General features: G+C 45.3%; 1 protein-coding gene across 1 annotated transcript; it reads right to left on the bottom strand.

The window, feature by feature from the left end:
• Positions 1-554: 554 nt before the first annotated feature.
• On the bottom strand, positions 555-1,573 carry LOC146029716 (olfactory receptor 13G1-like). Its single transcript, XM_083158369.1, has one exon. It carries the CDS (start codon positions 1,548-1,550, stop codon positions 555-557), a length of 996 nt encoding a protein of 331 aa, XP_083014495.1. The 5' UTR covers positions 1,551-1,573.
• Between the last annotated feature and the right edge of the window lie 20,164 nt (positions 1,574-21,737).

Here is a 21,737-nt window from a genome sequence, read left to right as displayed (position 1 = left end):
TGATTACCAATAAATCCTAGTAATTCATGCTCTGTAAGCATTATGAAGGTTCATGAATGTTCGCTGATCCAAAGCATGATAGTTACTGAAAATGATAGTGCCTAACCTTCTGAATGAGACCTGCCCCGCCCCTCTGCCCCTACACAGTGCCAGTGTGGGAGATCTTCATGCCCCATTCTGTATGTGTCTGTTTGAACCATACTTGTTATGCGTTGGTGTAATAAACAAAATTGGCATATCTTACTTTAAAAAGGGTGCATGCTTTAAAAAGGGGTTTGCTTTAATACAGTAGATACTTTTGATCTGGCATAACAATGGTATAATAATTCATATTATATACAGTACTATCCTTTTATTAATTATTTCTCTATTTATATTGTAAATTCAATCACATACTGTTTATAAAAGAAAGACACACATTTGCAAAAGAAGAAATAGGACAAAGCAGTGAAAGAAACTTAAAACGATACTAAATATTTTCTATGTAAACATAAAAAAATGCTATGAAGATTTATTAATATTCTAATAAAATAATATGTTTAAAATGACTATAGCTAACAGATTGACCTCTTTGTTAAGTGTTTTAAAATAAACAGTCTCTTAACAGCCCTTCTGAATGCCACCTTGACTTCTTGATTCCTTAAACTATATATTATAGGATTCAAAGTGGGTGTAAACACAGCATATAAAGCAGACACTATTTTATCTTTTTCTAAAGACAGGCCAGACCTGGGGCGGATGTAGGTGAAAATGACAGCTCCATAATACATGGACACAATTATTATGTGTGAGGCACAAGTGGAGAAAGCCTTGCGTTTGCCTTCAGTGGAACGTATCTTTAATATAGTGTTCATAATAAAAATATACGAAATACAAGTAAGGAGGAAACCGCAAATGCCCAGGATAAAATCTGCAGTAAACACCACAATCTCATTTATTTTCGTATCACCACATGCAAGTTTTAGTAAAGGCATTATCTCACAGAAAAAATGGTTTATCTTGTTATCATCACAGTATGGGAGTCGGAAGGTACAGTATGTATGTGTCATAGAGTTAAGTGAGCCAATAACTGTGATAGTGGTTGCTATATTAATGCAGATTCTGCGATTAATTATGGTAGCATAGCGCAGAGGATGGCCAATTGCAATATATCGGTCATATGCCATTACTGTAAGAAGCAGAAGCTCTACACCAACAGGCCAAGTAAAGAAGAACAATTGGGCAACACATCCATAATATGGTATAACTTTAGATTTGGTCACATAACTTGTGAGCATTTTAGGTAAAGTAGCTGATGTACAACAGATGTCAAGAAATGACAATAGACCCAAGAAGAAGTACATAGGTGTGTTAAGACCGGGGTCAATAATGGTTAAAATAAGAATAATTAAGTTACCAATCAAAGCCACTATGTAAATGGTCAAAAAGAAAAAGAACAGAGGAGCTTCCAATTCTGGACGAGAAGACAAGCCTAAGATGATAAATTCAGACACAAGGGACCCATTGGTCTTCATTTTCTTTTCAAGAGGCAATAGTAAATTACAGATCATTAGTTAAATCAATGCTTATCTGATTCTTTACTTAGAAACATAGTTGATGAGGTTGATGATAGTCCATGAAGTCCTATATTTGATCTCCTGCAGTCCACCTTTTTTTTTAATGTGACCCATATGAAGTTATTTCCTAAATATCGGTAGATTTAAATGAGAATGGTTGGAGTGGTGAACGAGTTGTAGAAATTGAACTTGTTAGAACATTTTCTCCAAATTAAAATAAGTTTCATGCAAATGGTTCTGATAATAATCGAAAATAGTATTGTTCATTACCCTCAGGATTTTACATCGTTGGGTCTTGTTGTTGTCCAAAATTCATCATTATGTAACTGACAAGAGGTGAATAGAAAAAAAAGGCATGTATGGAAATTTATATTTTAAGTACAAAAGCAAAAATGGATGTACTGCAAAGGATCCGCTGCAAAAGACATAAAGTTTGTTAATTTTCCAGTGAAGGAGAAAAATCTACTCAATATTATTATTATTATTACAATGTTTTCTTTCTAAGACACCAAAAAACATGTGCATTCCTGCAGAAGGAATACATCTAACAAAGTAAAATGACATAGCATATGTTAACTAGACAACAGTGAAACCGCTGACCAATGTTACATAGCAAAAGTACAAAACTTTAAAATTACCAACAGTGTAAACTGAGTGACAGGGGCAGCAACACACTAGTGTGTTTAGTGCTAAGGGAATAATGAGAGGACTGTGAAAGCTTGCATGCTACGGTAAAGAGCTGAAATGTTGGAAATGAGAAGGTAAAAAGAGTATACAGATGGGGTAGGTCTCATCCTGGCAGGGGATGGCGCTGGCGTCGCCAGCCGCCATCACCCGCCAGCACCATGGCGATGGCGAGAAGGGGACGCGCGCGCACGAGAGGCGCGCGCGTCCCCTTCCGACGTCGCTTCCATCCGTTTCCCCGGGTCCCCGCCGGCTTGCCGGCGGTAACCCGGGGTCCCAGCCACCTGCCCGCACCCCCCCCTAACCCCCCCTAACCCTGTCCGTCTCCCTGACGCGGAGACGGACAGGGTTTCCGTCGCGCTGGCGACGGAGACTGAGACGCGCGTGCGCGTGAGACGCATGCGCGTCATAGTATATTCGCTGGCGAGGCTGCTGGCGGGTCGCCAGAGGGGACGTCCTGGCGACCCGCCAGCAAGGATGGGAACTACCCCATCTGTAGGTTGTTGAGAAGAGAGGTGAACTAAAGGAAGGGTAGGACTTTTAGGTCTAATCAAAAGGTGAATTTTTCAGATTTATCTAAAGAAGTAGAGACTAGAAGAAAGTCTAACTTGGCAAATGCTAAATTATATTATAATATTGCTTTTCTCAAAGTTATAATATATTGTGGATGGAAGCCAGGTTGATTCCCTCCCCGTATCCAAATACATTTTGTCTTTATGCACTCAGTTCCCGCATTGCCTTCCTATGGAGACTACTGGATGCTATCACTCCTGGAGGAGGACATGGCTGCTGGAGTTGCTGCTGACACACACACACACACACACACACACACACACACACACACATACACACACACACACACACACACACACACACACACACACAAACTTTATGGCCACTTATCTGACACACACACATTTATGGCCACATTATGTATCAAGGTTCTTTCACTACACCATATGCTATGCCTGTGTTCTATGCATCCACATTGTGCAGGATGTGTTTCACAAGAATCTATCCATACAGGCAGGGCACCGGAGCGCCCCAGGAGGGGGGGGACACACTCCGGTGCTCACCCGCCCCCCCTATTCGGCCGCTGTACAGAGGGGTTGGGGTGCCGGTAATTGCGGCAGCAGGCCATCGCGGCGTTCAGGAGGGGGGGGGGGGGTTGGCAGGGGTGTTGGGTGATGCGTCATTTCCCGGGGGTAGGGGGTGTTGGGTGATGCGGCGACCGCTCCTAAGTAACTCCAGAGGGAGGAAGGGGGATCGGGTGATGCGGCCGCCTAGTCACTCCGTAGTGGGGGGGAGATGCGGCTGCCGCCAGTGCCACTCACCTCCATGGGGGGGGGGGACTGCTGCAAACTGGCGCCCTCCAGTGGCCAGCACCCTAGGCAAATGCCCGGCCCTGTATACAGGATATATCATACTACTACACATGTGTATATGGTTGCCATGTATGCCTTGGGTCCTTATATGTCTTATCCTCCATGGTGGATCCTTTATAGTGCGCCCAAAATGGCTGCCTCACCTGGTATGCTTGTGGATGGGTCTAAAAATACATTGACGTAATGGAAATGTGGAAACCATTCACATAACTCGGTGTAATAATCACATTTTGATGAATCTCTTCTAGGCATGACCTCTTACACCCATGGTAATCCTACATAGTGCAGTCAAGACAGCTGTCTCACCTGTTAGAATTTGTAGATGGAATATATCACCTATGTAAGTTATTACCCGAAATGTCTGCACCAACCCTGCATTATGCTGATTGAACGCTGTAGGTTTTCTCTTTGCTTCTGTATTACTTTATTACATCTTTGTATTTCTGTATGTTCACCTGTACAGCGCCTTGAGACCTGTTGGAGAAAGAATAAAATTATTATTATTATTATTATTTCTAAATAGCAAAATATAAAATGAAAAGGTAGAACATAACATACATCTCAATTTGAAACACTACAATTTAAAGAGTTAAAACCCATTTTAATCTTAGTAAGACTTCATCTGTCCGTTCTTCTAACCATTCTTCACCATACTAACAACATACGAACAACATCTCCTACAGCACTCTCTGTAAATGTGGAGAAAATATATTGTCTGTAGAGCCTTAAGGGATTTGATCTAAGGAATATAACATTTAAGCAAACAAACTCCCAGTACAATTATAATTCCATTGAAGGAATACAATTTTCATTAAAAAGTAAATGAATAATAATAATTGCTATTGTAGCAAACTTAGTGGTAACCTAAAATAAAAATAGTTGTAAAAAGCATTATGAATGGTTGGTAAGTATGTTTTACCCTTTGAGTGCCAACATCTCTGTGAGAGAAGTGCAGAATGGGGGTGATTCTGGTTGACACTCTAAGCTGCGAAATGTGAAGCATGGATGTTTAGCATAAACATTAAGCTGCAGCCTTGCTTGCGGGGACAAAATCCTTCGAGGGTCGCCGACCATTGAATGATTTTTCAAGTGCTTGCAGATCTAATACACCTCTATCCGCTGATGTCAGCTGCCTGCCTCCTGCACCATCACTGAAATTCCATGGGAATGCCCATGAAATGCTGGCCATTCCCATGTGATCGTCCACGGCCCACCGCCCCACGCCTGCCCCCACACACCGCTGGCCGCTCGCACAATGCGGCTGCACATGGGCATAAATGTTTATGCTCATGCACTTTTGCGAAACCTCACTCCCCTGTGCAAATAGGCAGGGGAGTAATTCAACTAAAATCAGCTCCAATATCCACTAGAAATGCCAGCATCACTCACATTTGTTATATAAATTCAAATAAAAAAATGTGTAAAAAATATTATTTTCCCTATATAGGTTAAACCCTTCAGGTCATTATGATGAATAAAAATGTTTATTTGGCAATCTTAACACCTATTTTGACAAATTCAGTTGGCACTCAAAGTGTTAAGGACAAATACCAGTCTCCCTAAACAAAGTACTCAACATTATTAGCCTAGCAGTGTAATCCCTACAGCAGGGATGTGGAACCTTTGGCCCTCCAGCTGTTGCTGAACTATACGCCCCACCATGCCCTGCCACAGTTTTAGCATGGCCAAATAGCAAAACTGTAGAAGGGTATGCTGGGATGTTTAGCTTGAAAACAGCTGGAGGGCCTAAGGTTCCCCATCCCTACCCTACAGACCTTACTTAGGAGCTGCTGCATGTGGCTGCTGCATGTGGCCTGAGACTGAGGACTGTAAGCATATCAGGATATATAGAGTCTATTAGAAGCCTTCTAATTAAAGCCGGGTATAGGTGACGCTCAACAGGTGAACCTATCATCACGTGACCCGGCGGGGCAGCTTAAATATCCTGAACAGGAACAGAGCAGGACATCTTGAAAAAGGATAAGTGTATTATCCGAAACGCGTTGATCTACCTGCTGCTGAGGGTCAATGGAGAACACAAGTGTACAAGCGGGATTCCCGGTGGATGGATGCCAGCACTTACAAGCACTTACAAGTAAACGCCGGGCTCATCGTGTCTCCAGCACGCCGCGCCGACCGGCTTGGAGCTTGGAGCCGTCTTCATCTACACGCTGAGTCTCCCTTCCCTCCCATTGTCATCATTTCTTGTATGCCGACCTTTTTGCCCTGGAGTGTGTGGAATAAAGTGTCAAGCTTTGTGTACATCTGGCGGCTCCATCATTGATAAAGAAACCTTTGAGGGAACGCGTGACAGAATTCTCAAGTAAGTTGAGTGCCTGTCATATGCCAATAACTGCCATCTGAGGGGAGCGCTAATTCCACACAGGGATAGTGGTAAAAGAAACCTTTTTGTGCATGCGAGAATAGTATTGTAATGTGAGTTCACTGCCAGTAAGACCCCGGACCTATACAGATGGTGGAGAGCACACTCACTTTTCTAGACAGAGTTTATTCTCTGTCTGTTATCAGCGCTGGTTACCTTAATCCATTTCCAGGCCTTACTTACAGATGGAGCCACACTCATCTAGCCTGCCTATGGCATTTGTCCCGCCAATATGCCACAGCATGCCTAGTCACATGGAAGCGCAATAAGTAGCTTAGCTTAGCATTTGACCTATGACAGTACTGGATGAGAGCAATACCAGCGATCATCCACCAGATGGAGTTTTTTAATATCACCACTGCGTATGCGTTAGATGTCTAATGCAAAGCTACTGTATAGCGAAAGTATCCGTGTTGCATGTGTGTGAAGTGTCCATTGACATGTACTTTACTGTACAATATTGTATTGTTCAGTATGTTAGACGCTTTTTTCCAAAAATAATATTGCATAGACGTGCGTCTCATTACGCTATTTACAACAGGCTATGGGGCAAAAATACACTACTTTCTCAGAGAATGGGAAGAGGGTAACTAGTAGCCGAGGCTAGTAGTAGACAGGCGCCTAATAGGGTGGTTTGTCAAGCAGCTCCTCTAGGGGGCGTCAAACCCCTAAATGTATAGGAAGAAAAAAGCAAAGTGTGGAGCGCTAGAAAAACTAGTTGGATCAATACGGTATAAAACAATCTATTTATTTTATATTATATTTAATAGTGGACTATCCACTGAAAAGGTATAAAAAACGTGTACACAGTAATACATAAAAAAATATATAAATCACATTAACATATACAAGTTAGATAAAATTGGGTATAATACTTATGGGCTGGATTCTTGATGGATTGTCCTTATTGGAGATTTGGTTATTGTACGGTCTGTAATGGTATGAAGAAAGGGTCCATAAACCTTGCCGGATAAGTGACGCTGGAGGAAGAATATTCGCCCACTGGGATTGTGGGTATCCTCAACGAGATGCGCCCCTACGATCCTTACTTTGCAGGTGGTGGTGTCCCAAGTTTGATGTTACCAAATGATGGAATAATGTCCAAAAACAGACAGTCCAGTATATGGATACCAGGTATTGCTCCAAGGACAAGATATCCAGTATAACAGAACCCAAAAGTAAAATCAATTCAGCAAGTGCTCCCTGACATGTTTCGCTGTCCAACTGACAGCTTTTTCAAAGGTAAAAAGCTGAAAAAGCTGTCAGTTGGACAGCGAAACATGTCAGGGAGCACCTGCTGAATTGATTTTACTTTTGGGTTCTGTTATACTGGATATCTTGTCCTTGGAGCAATACCTGGTATCCATATACTGGACTGTCTGTTTTTGGACATTATTCCATCATTTGGTAACATCAAACTTGGGACACCACCACCTGCAAAGTAAGGATCGTAGGGGCGCATCTCGTTGAGGATACCCACAATCCCAGTAGGCGAATATTCTTCCTCCAGCGTCACTTATCCGGCAAGGTTTATGGACCCTTTCTTCATACCATTACAGACCGTACAATAACCAAATCTCCAATAAGGACAATCCATCAAGAATCCAGCCCATAAGTATTATACCCAATTTTATCTAACTTGTATATGTTAATGTGATTTATATATTTTTTTATGTATTACTGTGTACACGTTTTTTATACCTTTTCAGTGGATAGTCCACTATTAAATATAATATAAAATAAATAGATTGTTTTATACCGTATTGATCCAACTAGTTTTTCTAGCGCTCCACACTTTGCTTTTTTCTCAGAGAATGGGACAAGCCCGTATGTGAGACGCTCATGCATTCCATTCTCGGCAAATGGTGCACCAAGATGGGTCTACAGTATGTGGCGCGAAAGCAGCAAAAACAACAGCAGGTCCAAATTGTAGGTTACACTTGTGTAAGGGCAATGCTGTCCATGCATCTTATTACGCTACACCGGTTAAACACACATTTACGCTACAGTAGGAATGTCATACAGTACGAGCAGGTCAGACTCAAGCACCAAGGAGGTTAACAAAATGACTACCGGGTGTCAGCCAGGGCTTCATGGGAGCCCACAACTATGGAGCTAGCAATGTTATAGGTTCCAATTGTGTAAGGGCACTGCTGTCCGTGTATCTCATTATGCTACACTGGTTAAACACAGATTTACATTACAGTAGAAATATCATACAGTATGAAGAGGAGAGGGGGTTAACAAAATGGCTAACGGGTGTCAGTAAGGGCTTCATGGGAGCCCACAACTATAGAGCTATAGCATTGGTATAGGTTCCACTTGTGTAAGGACACTGCTGTCTATGCATCTCATTACACTACACTGGGTAAACACAGATTAGAATAGAATAGAATAAAATCAACTTTATTGGCCTTGTATGCTTGCGCACACTAGGAATTTTTTGCGGATTACAGTGCAGCATCAAGCACTACATTACATACATCACATTAAGACAATACATGCATTGCATTTCTAGCTACGACTATGGTGGTCAGGTCGCCAAATAGAATCATGTTGTTTGGCTGTTGATATTGGGATTGCATTCACTTTGATTGGATTGTTCAGGTGATGGACAGCAAACAGAAAGAAGCTTCTTGCGGATCTGGACGTTTTGGTGGGACAGACCTGAACCGTCTTCCGGATGGTAGGATGTTGAACAGGTTGTGACCGGGATGCAGCTTGTCCTTCGCAATCTTCTCAGCATGTTTCCTTACCCTGGATGAGAACAGATTGGGGGGAGGTCGGTGCCTATGATCCTTTCCGCAGTCTTCACTACCCTCTGCAGTTTTTGTTTGTCGTTCTTGCTTGTGCCACCATACCAGATTGTGATCGAGGAGCATAAGACAGACTCCATGATGGTGGTGTAGAATACGCATAGCAGCTCCTGTGGGATCTTGAATTTCCTGCCTCAGGAAGAACAGGCACTGTTGGGCCTTTACACTACAGTAGGAATATCATACAGTATGAGCAGGCAATGGCATGGCTACATATGTGACAGACCCCGTGGCGGCTTGGAGAAGCAGCGCCAGTGGTGGGCGCCGCTGGCTGAACTGACAGGTGACCAAGGCAGCAGTGAGCACAGAGCTGGTCCCGCCCTGTACATATCTAATGAGCGGGACCCACCTGTCAGGTCAGCCAGTGCCTCCCGTAGTCGATCGCCTCACCCCTTTTTGGGGGGGGGGGGGGGGATCTCCGGAGAGCAATGAGTGGGTTAACAAAAACGGATGTCGGCCAGATGTCTTCATGGGAGCCCACAACTATGGAGCTAGCAATGGTAGAGGTTACACTTGTGTATGGACACTGCTGTCCATTTGTCTCATTGCGCTACACTGGTTAAACAATTTATGCTAATGTGCCCTTAAACATGTAAAAGTTATGCAGTTGCTCACCATTTTGTTAAGACACTCGGCGCAAAGGTAAGGCCTACTGTACTGCATGTACTGAACTACTGTATGTACCTGCTCATAATGCAGCTCACTTTTTAACTTGCTTAATGAAATGCATGAGCCACTGTGTTCTTACACATGTAACACTTCAATACTGTACAATGCTGAACAGTTGTGCACTTGATTATGTTATTTTAACCATATTGTATTGTGGCTTATACTGTTTTTTTGTAAGTATTTTTGTTGTTTCTTTACATTAACGACTGAGTACATTGTGCTGCAATGTAACCAGCAGCTGCTATTTCCCTTCACCGGTCTGTTCCAAAAGCAAAAAACAAAAACAACCAAAATACTAAAAGCAAAAAAAAAAAACAGAAAACACATACCCCCCCCCCCCCCAAAAAAAAACCTTACCCCCAAACGAGTTGATACTTTTCGCATCACTATCACCCAGCAATTAATATCGAGCATGCTGGATATGAATCAGCCAGGGCCAGTGTTTTCACCAGAGAGCACTGGCCCTGACAGAGGAGGTTATTCTGGTTGGTGCGGGCCGTTCCGAATTCTTTCGGAGCTGACCGAACGTCACGCTGTGCGGACATTGTAACAACAAACGTCCACAGGTCCTCCGCAATTGGACGGACTCACTCTCTACGAAGAGGGTGTGTCTTCGGACTACATCCAAACCGTGCGTGTGCGGTGGCCACACAAAGATTCTGCACGGTCTTACAGCGTCAGAACGGACGGGAAGCTGCCCGTACGCACCGATGAGGGGTATTTCCGCAAAAATCACGACTGTTATCTGAACTCATACATTTGTCACATGACACACTTATGCAATTAGGCAACCTCATAAAAAAAGGGTTTGTTTGTAATTGTAATCAATCAAATCCTAATTGATACTTAAACACATTACTACCACTTTACATTAACCCTTACATCATGTGAAGTGATATTCATTCATTGTTGCCCCTTTACCTATGTTTTATGTATGCATATTATATAATAATTGGATGTCAAATGCAATATTCTACAATATGCTAATAATTACTAACACATACTAAAGCAAACTTACCAACAGTTATAAACACAGTGTGTGTATTTTGTTTTTTGGATATTGTTATTTGGTCTCCACACAGCTGTAACTGATATAATGTCATTTATATAATTTTTAATCTTTGGGAGATAAAAAAAATACAGTTTCACTACCTAAGTTATATCTCACTACATGTTACATACTGTAGTTACACCAACTCTCCAGTTCCATAATTTAACAAGTTTTTCCTTTTAACCCTTTCAGGTCCAACATCTAGTCAGGCTCAACAGCCCTAGTGTTAGTAGCAGATCCAATAGTGAGCCACTTTAAAATAAGAACATTCAATGTAGACCAGGGGTGTCAAACTCAAATACATCGGGGGCAGCATCAGCAGTTTGGTCACCCTCAAAGGGCCGGTTGTATCTGTAGGTCCTCCTGTATAATTATAATGCCATGACACCACAGGCTGCTCCCCCTGTATAATATAAAATGAATGCCATGACACCACAGGCTGCTCCCCCTGTATAATAATAATGCCATGACACCACAGACTGCTCCCCCTGTATAATATAATAAAAGTAATGCCATGACACATAAATGATTATACAGGAGGAGCAGCCTGTGGTGTCATGGCATTATTATTATTATACACGGGGACACCTCAGGAAACAGCAGATATATATTTTTTTTTATTGTGAGTGTGATCCTCATCCTCACTTACTGTTTCTCCATCTGTCCTGCAGCTGCTGCGGCTTCCAGCTTTTCTTCACTGCTTGCTGCGGCCACACTGTCCCCGACTCCCGGCGTCATCGTCATGACGTCCCCACCCAGTGTCTGTCACTGCCGGGCATCAGAGGGAACAGGCGGCCGGGCCCTCCTCCACGTAGCCTAGGAGGCCGGCGGCCATGTTTCTGTAGCCGCATACATATGTGCCTACAGGAACATGGCCGCCGACAGTGGAGGAACAGGTAAGGCGGCCGCGGTGGGGTGGGTGAGAGGAGGTGGCCTAGGCAGGAGCTGGGACACACTGCCCTGCTTGCTATCTCCTCGTGCGGGCCACATGACGAGGTCTGGCGGGCCGGATTTGGCGCGCGGGCCTTGTGTTTGACACCCGTGATGTAGACCATTTTTGAATAATAAAATAAAAAAATACAATTAATTTAAACATTTAAACCAGACTGTTTGAATTGCAAAAAAAAAATTGTACTGCAAATAATTAAGGGTACAAAATCTTTTCTCCTCTAGTCTAAAACGCAGGCCCACATGTCCTAGACTCCTTCCTCCAAACAAAAAAGGGTGCCTGATAGTTCGTTATATTGCCCACTGATGTATTTGTACATGTTAAGCATGTTTCCCCTTTATAGTCTTTTTTTCCAGCATAAACGTTCCTAATTTGTCCAGTCTGTCTTCATAGCTTAGATTCACCAACCATTTTATTAGCTTGAATTCTTTTCTCTGGACTTTTTCTAGATCTATGATGTCCTTTTTTGTACTACGCAGACCAGAATTGTACTTCAACTTCTAGATGTGGTCAAACCAATGCCTTGTAGAGTGACATAATTACATTTATGTCCCTAGCCTCCATGCCCCTTTTTATGTAGGCTAGTATCCTGTTGGCCTTATTTGCTGCTAGATACTGGCCACTACATTCCAGTTTGTTGTCAATTTGGACTCCTAGATGCTTTTCCATTTCTGATTACCCAAACCACCCTGCTTAGATTATAACCAGCACTCTGGTTATGTTTCCCAAGATGCATAATCTTGCATTTATTAACATTGAACCTCATTTTCGTCCAATATTTCGTCCACTCATATAGTTTATTTAGATCGCTCTGAAGCATGAAGACATCCTGGTCTGTTCTAATTAATCTGCACAGTTTTGTGTCATCAGCAAATATGGCAACTTGCTGAGCAATCCCACCCCTATATCTTTAATGAATATGGTAAATTAAAATGGCCCTAGCACCGACCCATGTGGTACTCCACTTAGTACTGGTATCCAGCCAGTTTCTTGCCCACCTACAAATTTACCCCTAGCCCCAATTCCTCCATTTTATTAAGGCGTCTATACATTTATTTGGCTTGAACCTTAGCATACACTTTAAGCTAGCTTAACTAAAGAATAACTGACTCTGACACAATAATGACACGGACACCAAAGCAATTAGATTTAAAGGGCATAGTATATTTATTATGTGGTATGACCCTTCTTCGTAAAGGGCTGGCAATAAGGCGTCACGGCGCCCAGCTCTAGTCACATCAAAAATGGCGGCGACTTAAACGCCCCAACTGACTGATATTAACATGGGGACGACTGAGACGGCCCCATCCGACTAAGGCACAACCTAACGCTGGGAAGTCTCACCACCCCTTCTCTGGCTGGTGTGGACACTCCGCTGACGAAGTGCCCACAGCGCCCCCCCGCAAAGGCAGGACACCCCGCCGTCTTTTCCGGGGGTAGTGCCTCCCAGCGCCCTCTCATGCCACAAGTGACCGCTGGACCGTGACGCCCTACCGCCCCAGTTCTGATAATGGTAAATGTACCAATGAATTGACTATAAATTTGAAATGCCAAAGGCAAGGGAGGGTGGGTGGGGCTAGGGAAAGGGTGCGGATTTGGGGGGAGACGGGACATGCTGTAATGAGGTGGGGGGGGGGAGGAGGCACACTATCCCTGGAAGGGAAGGTGGTATCCAGAAAACAGGCAGGGAGGGGGGCCTGAGTGCTGGGGATGGGACACGCTGGATAACAGCGCTGCTTGGCACGGGGATAAATATCAGCTGCACAGGCAGGCACTTAGCTTTGAGGAGAAGCTGCTGGGCTGTGACTGCATGCTGCTGGGCTGTGACTGATTGCTGCTGGGCTCTGACTGCATGCTGCTGGGCTCTGACTGCATGCTGCTGGGCTCTGACTGCATGCTGCTGGGCTCTGACTGCATGGCCACGGGGGATAAATATCAGCTGCACAGGCAGGCACTTAGCTTTGAGGAGAAGCTGCTGGGCTGTGACTGCATGCTGCTGGGATCTGACTGCATACTGCTGGGCATGACTGCATGCTGCTGGGCTGTGACTGCATGCTGCTGGGCTGTGACTGCATGCTGCTGGGCTGTGACTGCATGCTGCTGGGCTGTGACTGCATGCTGCTGGGCTGTGTCTGCATGCATGCTGCTGGCTGAAGAACTTTTCCAAGAGGAAGCATTTCCTGTAAGGACCTGCCTATATACCCCTCTCCTAAGCTCACGCCCCTAAGCTCTCCCATAGTCTAACCACAAAACTGAAACTAACTTTAGGCAACTAGCAGTCATTAACTCTTTCCTGCCAACCCAAAAAATGTAATCCTCTTAAGTACGCTCTGGCTTAGGCAGCCCTCGCTTTATCTAAGGCGTCTATACATTTATTTGGCTTGAACCTTAGCATACACTTTAAGCTAGCTTAACTAAAGAATAACTGACTCTGACACAATAATGACACGGACACCAAAGCAATTAGATTTAAAGGGCATAGTATATTTATTATGTGGTATGACCCTTCTTCGTAAAGGGCTGGCAATAAGGCGTCACGGCGCCCAGCTCTAGTCACATCAAAAATGGCGGCGACTTAAACGCCCCAACTGACTGATATTAACATGGGGACGACTGAGACGGCCCCATCCGACTAAGGCACAACCTAACGCTGGGAAGTCTCACCACCCCTTCTCTGGCTGGTGTGGACACTCCGCTGACGAAGTGCCCACAGCGCCCCCCCGCAAAGGCAGGACACCCCGCCGTCTTTTCCGGGGGTAGTGCCTCCCAGCGCCCTCTCATGCCACAAGTGACCGCTGGACCGTGACGCCCTACCGCCACCGCCAGGCTCTTAAGAGATTAACTAGATGAGCTCTAAGAGCCGCCGCATGCCACCCACGAAGACCTACCTAAGTGTCCGTTATCCTAAACTAAAACTGAACTATACCTCAACAAAACCCCCTATCCTTATTGAAGGGGAGCCTGAAAGAAAAAGTTCCTAACCGTTAGAAATATACATTGCATTGATTAGTATGACAAGGTAAGTTAGTACAATGGACCCAAGTGAAGTCGAAAACTTGATAAAAACCTCTCGTGTGTCCCGGAAGGGGGAGGTGGGCCGAATTGAAATTAATAAGGACCCACGGAGGTAAAAAATGCAAGAAAGTCCTTCACACCCCTGATTCCGGAACACTAGCTGTTCCAAAACCAGCGGGTAAACAGCGTTTTTGGGTCAGCGCCACAGGCGCACTACATCCAAATCTTATCTACCTTAAATAAATCCTAATTGCAGCGGACTTCCATCGTCCCCATTGCCTGAACGGAAGAGTCAGGAAGCCTGCTGGCCGCTGCGCAGGTAGCTGCCCGCACAGGCAATTTCAGCACTAAATATTGCAGCCGCCGCAATGCTTGCGGCGGCGACGCCAAAAGTGGATCAGCACCAAAAACCCAGGATAATATCCAGGGCCTTTTTTGAAGAGCTGGCACTGTCTGAATACCTAGAGGAGGAATTCCGCTTCCCCCTGGCCGATGCGTGAGTGAAGCCTGCACGGAAACCAGTTTCTCTCTTGACAGCACGTGGTGGGGGGTCGTCGGGACTGCATCCAACCCGGCTGACGGCAGGGATCCAGAAGACTCCACCGGATCCTGGGTAACACCTCGGAGGAAACAAAAGAAAATGTTAAACCCTGCTAAAGTAACGAACAAGGTTCCCACAAACGGGGGATGCGCGCGACTAATGAAGGGGGGGGGGTGTTGCCACAGTAATGTATGCGTGGCACAGCTGGCCAACAACACTATACACTGACAACGAGGGGAGGAACCCCCTGGCCATGAGGACCAACCCATACCAATATTGAAAATGCAAGCGCCGGCCCCGCTACCCCCTCATGCTAAGCTAACGCGCCCTGGATCTGAGCTATTTCCAGGAGAGAGGTATAGGCCGGCCGATGGGGCTGTCACCAATATTTTGGGCGTTGCCAAGGCCTGGTGGGGCCCCACATGGATGGTCTTTGAAGTTTGGAAAAACATAGATGGTTTATGGCCGATGTCAACTAGTTTGCACACGATGTGGAAGAGCCAGATGGCTTCCCCCCCATCGATGTCAAGCATAAAATAGTTTTTGTACCGGCCTTTGCCTTGGCTGCGGAGGGAAGCTCCGAGCAGGCACCTGTGAAGCCCGCACTGCATTCCGTCTACGTGGCAATGGCCGACCATCGATATGTAACACCCATCGGCTGTCATCCACCATCGATGGTCGGTTGCCATTTCCCCAATGGTGGCAAGGGCGACGGTGGCCTACCCTGCCCTTTTATAGCATGGTCACAGGTGGGAATTGAATGTCCATGTGGGCTGGGGAGGGGGAGGGGGTGGGAGTGGGGAAGCGCGGGAAATTGGACGGGCGAAATAGGTGTCCTGGCCACCGGGAGCGTATGCTGCTGGGAGGGGTAAGGCCGCCAGGAGGAAGGGCTGGATTGGGACCAGTCCCCCTGCCCGTATCCCTGGGCCGGGTATGGCCCAGGGGTGTGGCAAAATTGGCAAGCACTGGGACTGGGCGGACACCAGCCTGAGCAATCCGGGAGCCAGAGGTATCCCGCGCCAAGCCCGCTGGGGCCTGGCGTGGAGTGGGGGCTGGCACCACGGTTGCCCGGCAGGGGGCCAGGGCGCGAGGTAGGGGGCCGCAAAGTCCGCCACCCCCTGGACCCCGCGGGCAGTGGTGGAGCGGTCACCGGTGCTCGCAGGCACCGGTGAGATAAGCGGTCCCCTTTGTGGGAAGGACGGGTGGGGATACCCGACCCCAGGCCCGGGAGGGGCCTGTACCACAGGGAATTCGCTGCTGGGGTGAAAGGGGGTGCTGGATGGCTGACCCGGCAGGCCCGGCACGGCCCCAACCAGGGCTGAATGAGGCCCCTTATTTTATGGCGGCAGATGGGGGTGGGGGCGGGCCTGGAACGGGGGTACCTGCGGGTGACCGTGCACCCGGGAGCCGCCATCTTGCGTGGCGGCGTTAAACGCTGCGCCCCCCCTGACCTGGCACTGGGTGGGAGATGTGCGGAGTGCGGTGGGATGGGGTTGGATCGCCCGCACGGGGGTGCCGGGGTCGGGCATAGACGCGCGGGCGGAAATGCCGCCCGTCGCGTCATAGCCCAGTGCTGACTGGCTGTACAGGGGCGCCAGCCACACATGGATGCCGGCGCCAGGCGGGGACGCGGTAGGGGGGCCGAGGAAAGTGGCGGGCGGTAAGAGAGGGCCCGCGGGAGGCACAAGGGAAGGGGCGGGGGGATGGCGCCGACGGGAGGCAGCAGTGGCTGGTAGTATCCGGCAGGGGGGGGGGGGGGCAGCATGCTGTGGGCTAGGGAAAGGGTGCGGATTTGGGGGGAGACGGGACATGCTGTAATGAGGTGGGGGGGGGGAGGAGGCACACTATCCCTGGAAGGGAAGGTGGTATCCAGAAAACAGGCAGGGAGGGGGGCCTGAGTGCTGGGGATGGGACACGCTGGATAACAGCGCTGCTTGGCACGGGGATAAATATCAGCTGCACAGGCAGGCACTTAGCTTTGAGGAGAAGCTGCTGGGCTGTGACTGCATGCTGCTGGGCTGTGACTGATTGCTGCTGGGCTCTGACTGCATGCTGCTGGGCTCTGACTGCATGCTGCTGGGCTCTGACTGCATGCTGCTGGGCTCTGACTGCATGGCCACGGGGGATAAATATCAGCTGCACAGGCAGGCACTTAGCTTTGAGGAGAAGCTGCTGGGCTGTGACTGCATGCTGCTGGGATCTGACTGCATACTGCTGGGCATGACTGCATGCTGCTGGGCTGTGACTGCATGCTGCTGGGCTGTGACTGCATGCTGCTGGGCTGTGACTGCATGCTGCTGGGCTGTGACTGCATGCTGCTGGGCTGTGTCTGCATGCATGCTGCTGGCTGAAGAACTTTTCCAAGAGGAAGCATTTCCTGTAAGGACCTGCCTATATACCCCTCTCCTAAGCTCACGCCCCTAAGCTCTCCCATAGTCTAACCACAAAACTGAAACTAACTTTAGGCAACTAGCAGTCATTAACTCTTTCCTGCCAACCCAAAAAATGTAATCCTCTTAAGTACGCTCTGGCTTAGGCAGCCCTCGCTTTATCTAAGCAGCCTTTTATGTGGCACAGTATCAAAAGTTGCAGCAAAATCCAGGAAGACCACATCTTAATAATTTCCTTTATCTAGGTTCTTGCTGACTTCCTTGTAAAAGCTTATTAGGTTTGTTTGATGTTTACAAACCCATGTAGGTTATTACTGATTATACTCTGCATCTCTAAATGTTTTTGGATACCATCTCTTAGAATTCCTCAAATAATTTCCCCACTATTGATATTAAGCTCACTGGTCTTTTACATTTACTGTGAGCTTAACATCAATAGTGGGGAAATTATTTAAGGAAAATTCCTTGATAAAATAATGTAGGGCTGCTGTAAACATACACCCAAAGCTAGGACTGTTTTTATGTAAAATGACTATGACATTTATAGTCTCCATTTTGTGATTGCTGAGTGATATCAGATTTACCAGCCTGTTGCTTTGTGGAGGTAGAGAACATGTCATGTTTTCTTGTTTACAGTGGGTGGTTGACTTGTTATCTGCATCTTTGCTTCCTGAATTTCCCTCCCAACCTAATATAATTTTTGCATACAGAATGCTATGTTACTGTGATTTCCATGAATACACTATTTCATATGCAGATACAGCCTCATTCACACACAGAATATAGGCATGCTGCATGCCATTTAATCAGCAGAAGCTGCTGATGCCCCTAGACATTCCAAATGCCCTAGGCAATTGCCTAGTTTGCCTATGCTTAAGGCCGGCTCTGAATGTACTGTATTTAGAAGGCTGATTTTACCCTATTGGGGTAATCTTAGGTGGGCATTTGCAATTGGCCCATGCAGATGTTGGCCCAGCTGTGTGGTAATAGGCCATTACATTAACAACACCCCTCAATAACGTAAATAAGATCAGCTGGTTGTTCTTTGTTCCACAAATACTATTTTATTTAACCAATTTTAACACCAATTATGTCTCATCTCTTTAATGGATATTATTATATTTTTATTTGCAGAAACTGCAAGTGTGTATGATTCATTTTTGAGTGTTTTATTTTCTTATACCATCTGTGTTAAAATTGTGGTTTAAAGATTAGATAAAGGACTGCAATAAAATACAGTAATCTTTTCTTAATAGTTAAGTTATTTACATGGCATATTATGGGTTATACACATGTTTCATGAGGTGAATTGTATACTACCATCTTTATTTGTATCTCTAATGCTACTCTGCACGTTAGACTATACTTTTCACACTTTCCTTTTTTTTAAAATCCATCTTACTGTATATCAAAAATACTGTACACGAGATTTCATGAAAGTATTCTGTTCATCCTGGAGAAATGTGAAATGCATTAATTAAATGCATATTATTTATTTAATTACAGTTTCTTATATAGCACAGCAGATTCCTTTGTCCTTTACAATAGTAGGGAGTGATAAAACAAACTGGGTAACAACAGACAGACTTGGAGGTTAGAAGGCCCTACTGCAAGCTTACAATCTATAGGGATATAGGAGGGAAACATAAGGACAGGCACAAGTAATAGCATAGCAGTCCCACCAAGTTGCAAGTCCAGAAGAAAAGCTATATATTACATAAGTGCCTCAGAGAGTTATGCATGTGGTACTTAAATATGATAGGCTTGCCTGAAGAGGTGAGTTTTCAGGGAACAATTGAAAGTTTGGAGGCTAGAGGAGAGTCTTATTGAGCGTGGAAGGGCATTCCATAGGATGGGAGCAACCAGATGAAAGTCCTGTAAGAGTAAGAGTGATGCGTGCAGAAGAGAGATGCAGATCTTGAGCAGAGCGTAGTGGTCGAGATGGGAGATATTTTGTGAAAAGTAAAGAGATATATGCTGGTGCAGTATTGTTAATAGCTTTATATGCGAGTAGAAGTGTTTTATATTCAATACGGTAAGATACAGGCAATGAATGGAGGGACTGGCAGAGCAGATCAGCAGACGATGAGCATCTTGCAAGGAAGATCAGCCTAGCAGCAGCACTTAAAATGGATTGCAGTGGTGAGAGTCTGTTCTTGGGAAGACCAGTTAGGAGACTATTGCAATAATCAATGCGTGATATAATGAGTGCATGGATAAGAGATTTAGTAGTGTCTTCTGTGAGATACGGTCGTATTTTGGATATGTTTTTTTAGAGGCATGTAACATGATTTGGAGACAGATTGAATGGGGGTAAGAAAGGACAGTTCAGAGTCGAGGAGGCAACGAGCTTGTTGAGAAGGGTAGACTGTTGAGTTGTCAACAGTTACGGAGATATCAGGATAGTAACTATTCTTGGTTGGTGGGAATATTAGTAATTCCATTTTGGAAATATTGAGTTTGAGTTGGCGAGAAGACATCCAAGATGAAATGACAGAGAGACACTCAGAGATTTGGCCCAAAACCACTAGTGACAACTCTGGGGTTGATAGATAGATTTGAGTATCATCCACATATAAAAATAATTATATATGCCTGGAAAAGGCAGGGGGCTGGCATAGGAAAAATGCAAGGGAGATATATTGACAGGTGCCCTCCAATGGTGAACCCGCAGGATGTTGATGCTCTAAGATACTTGCAGGGTGGATAACATTTCAGCACCTTTTATGTGGTCACCTAAGTTTACCACACCATATACCCCTTATACAAATCATGCAACGCAATAGTAACCCCCTTATACTGTACTTGCCTCTGAGCCAAAATTCACATTTTGCCACATGGATTGAGCCAAAATACACACTATACCAAACAAAAAATTACACCATAATGTCCATTACATGTTAAGGCACACACCATAATGTCCATTACGTATTAAGCCAAACACCATAATGCCTATTAAAAATGTTGCTGCTTATCTACATGCACATTGCCAGGAGTTCCATGCTCATAGCCAGGGGTTCCATGCTCGTTGACATGTGGATTACATGCTCATTGCCAAGGGGGAATACATGCTCGCAGTAACTGGGGGATGGCCACCGCCGGGCAGGAATGACAGGAATGACAGCCATTGGCAGCTGGGCAGAGAGCAGGGGGCTGCCTGGCTGTATTCAGAGCACTGCAGGTCCTGGCTATTTTAAAATAATACGCCTTTTATGCCAGAAAATGCAGGGCGTTACCCGGGTTGGACCCTTTTACACCAGCCTAGTACCCGCATTAAACAACCAGCTATATCTTCGGAACCAACTGACCCATTTACATGTGGGTGTCGAATGATTTTGGTCACGTGAAACTGGGCCATTTTATCCAGAGAAATCTGTCCTCAAACAACATGAACAGCCATAAAATTACATTTCAGAATATTTTTTTTTTTACCTGCAATATCTCTAGAACCAAATAACCCATATGGACCAGCTTGGTATCAGATTGAAGGCCCAGCGATTTGAATTAGAATGAATTAACCTCGAGCTTCTGTGATGCCGGAGTGGGGGTCGGAATTAACGGGTCCCATGTTATCCTATGGGGAAAACGTTCCAGGTTTGCCTGGAGGTATCTCTGGTTCCCGGGGAGCTATAGACGCGGGGCTGGGCCTGTTGGAAAGACTTTGCCCTTAGCTACAAAATGGGCCTATTTGGACAGTGGGCCTGGAGCTGTAGCTCCATCAGGTCCATTGTTAATCTGGCCCTGTGAACAATTACAACATTCATTATGTTCTTTTAAAGAAACAATTTTGGATCTGACTCATACTGTACAAAATATCATGGTTATGCAAGTATTAAAAAATAATGGAAGTCATGATTAGATGTTTGAAAAGTTTTGACAGACAACATTTTTGGTAGACAGATGCTAAAAAATTTCCCGAAGTTTACTTACCTTAAATTTCTAAATCCCCAAACAAAACTCATAACGAGATTCATTGATGTCCTTAAAACACTATTCAAGCTACAAGCATTTTTATATATGGGATCCGTAAAATATGTAAAACAACAAAATATCCAAATAACAACATGTATTTTAAGTTTAATAAACACTGAAAATGTATGATTTCAGCACTTACAATAAATAAGGTTTACATAATAGAATGTTCTTACTGACTGTAAAAAGTCTGCATGTAATTGTAAAATATAAATATTAAATACTTGTTTATTATCACGGCGCCGTTACGCAGTTAGCATAGCGTCCCTGTCAGAATAGGCATAGTGTTCCCACGGCCAGCGTAGGCAGCGTAGTCAGTAGTGTAG

Source organism: Crinia signifera, chromosome 1 (genome assembly GCF_055691185.1).
Source record: "Crinia signifera chromosome 1, ASM5569118v1, whole genome shotgun sequence".
Classification (NCBI taxonomy): Eukaryota; Metazoa; Chordata; class Amphibia; order Anura; family Myobatrachidae; genus Crinia; species Crinia signifera.
Note: the sequence above shows the minus strand (reverse complement) of the source record. Positions and strands in the feature narration are given on the sequence as shown.

Bases quoted from the DNA above. Each gene is read 5' to 3' on its own strand.
- LOC146029716 (XM_083158369.1), bottom strand. From the start codon at position 1,550: ATGATCTGTAATTTACTATTGCCTCTTGAAAAGAAAATGAAGACCAAT.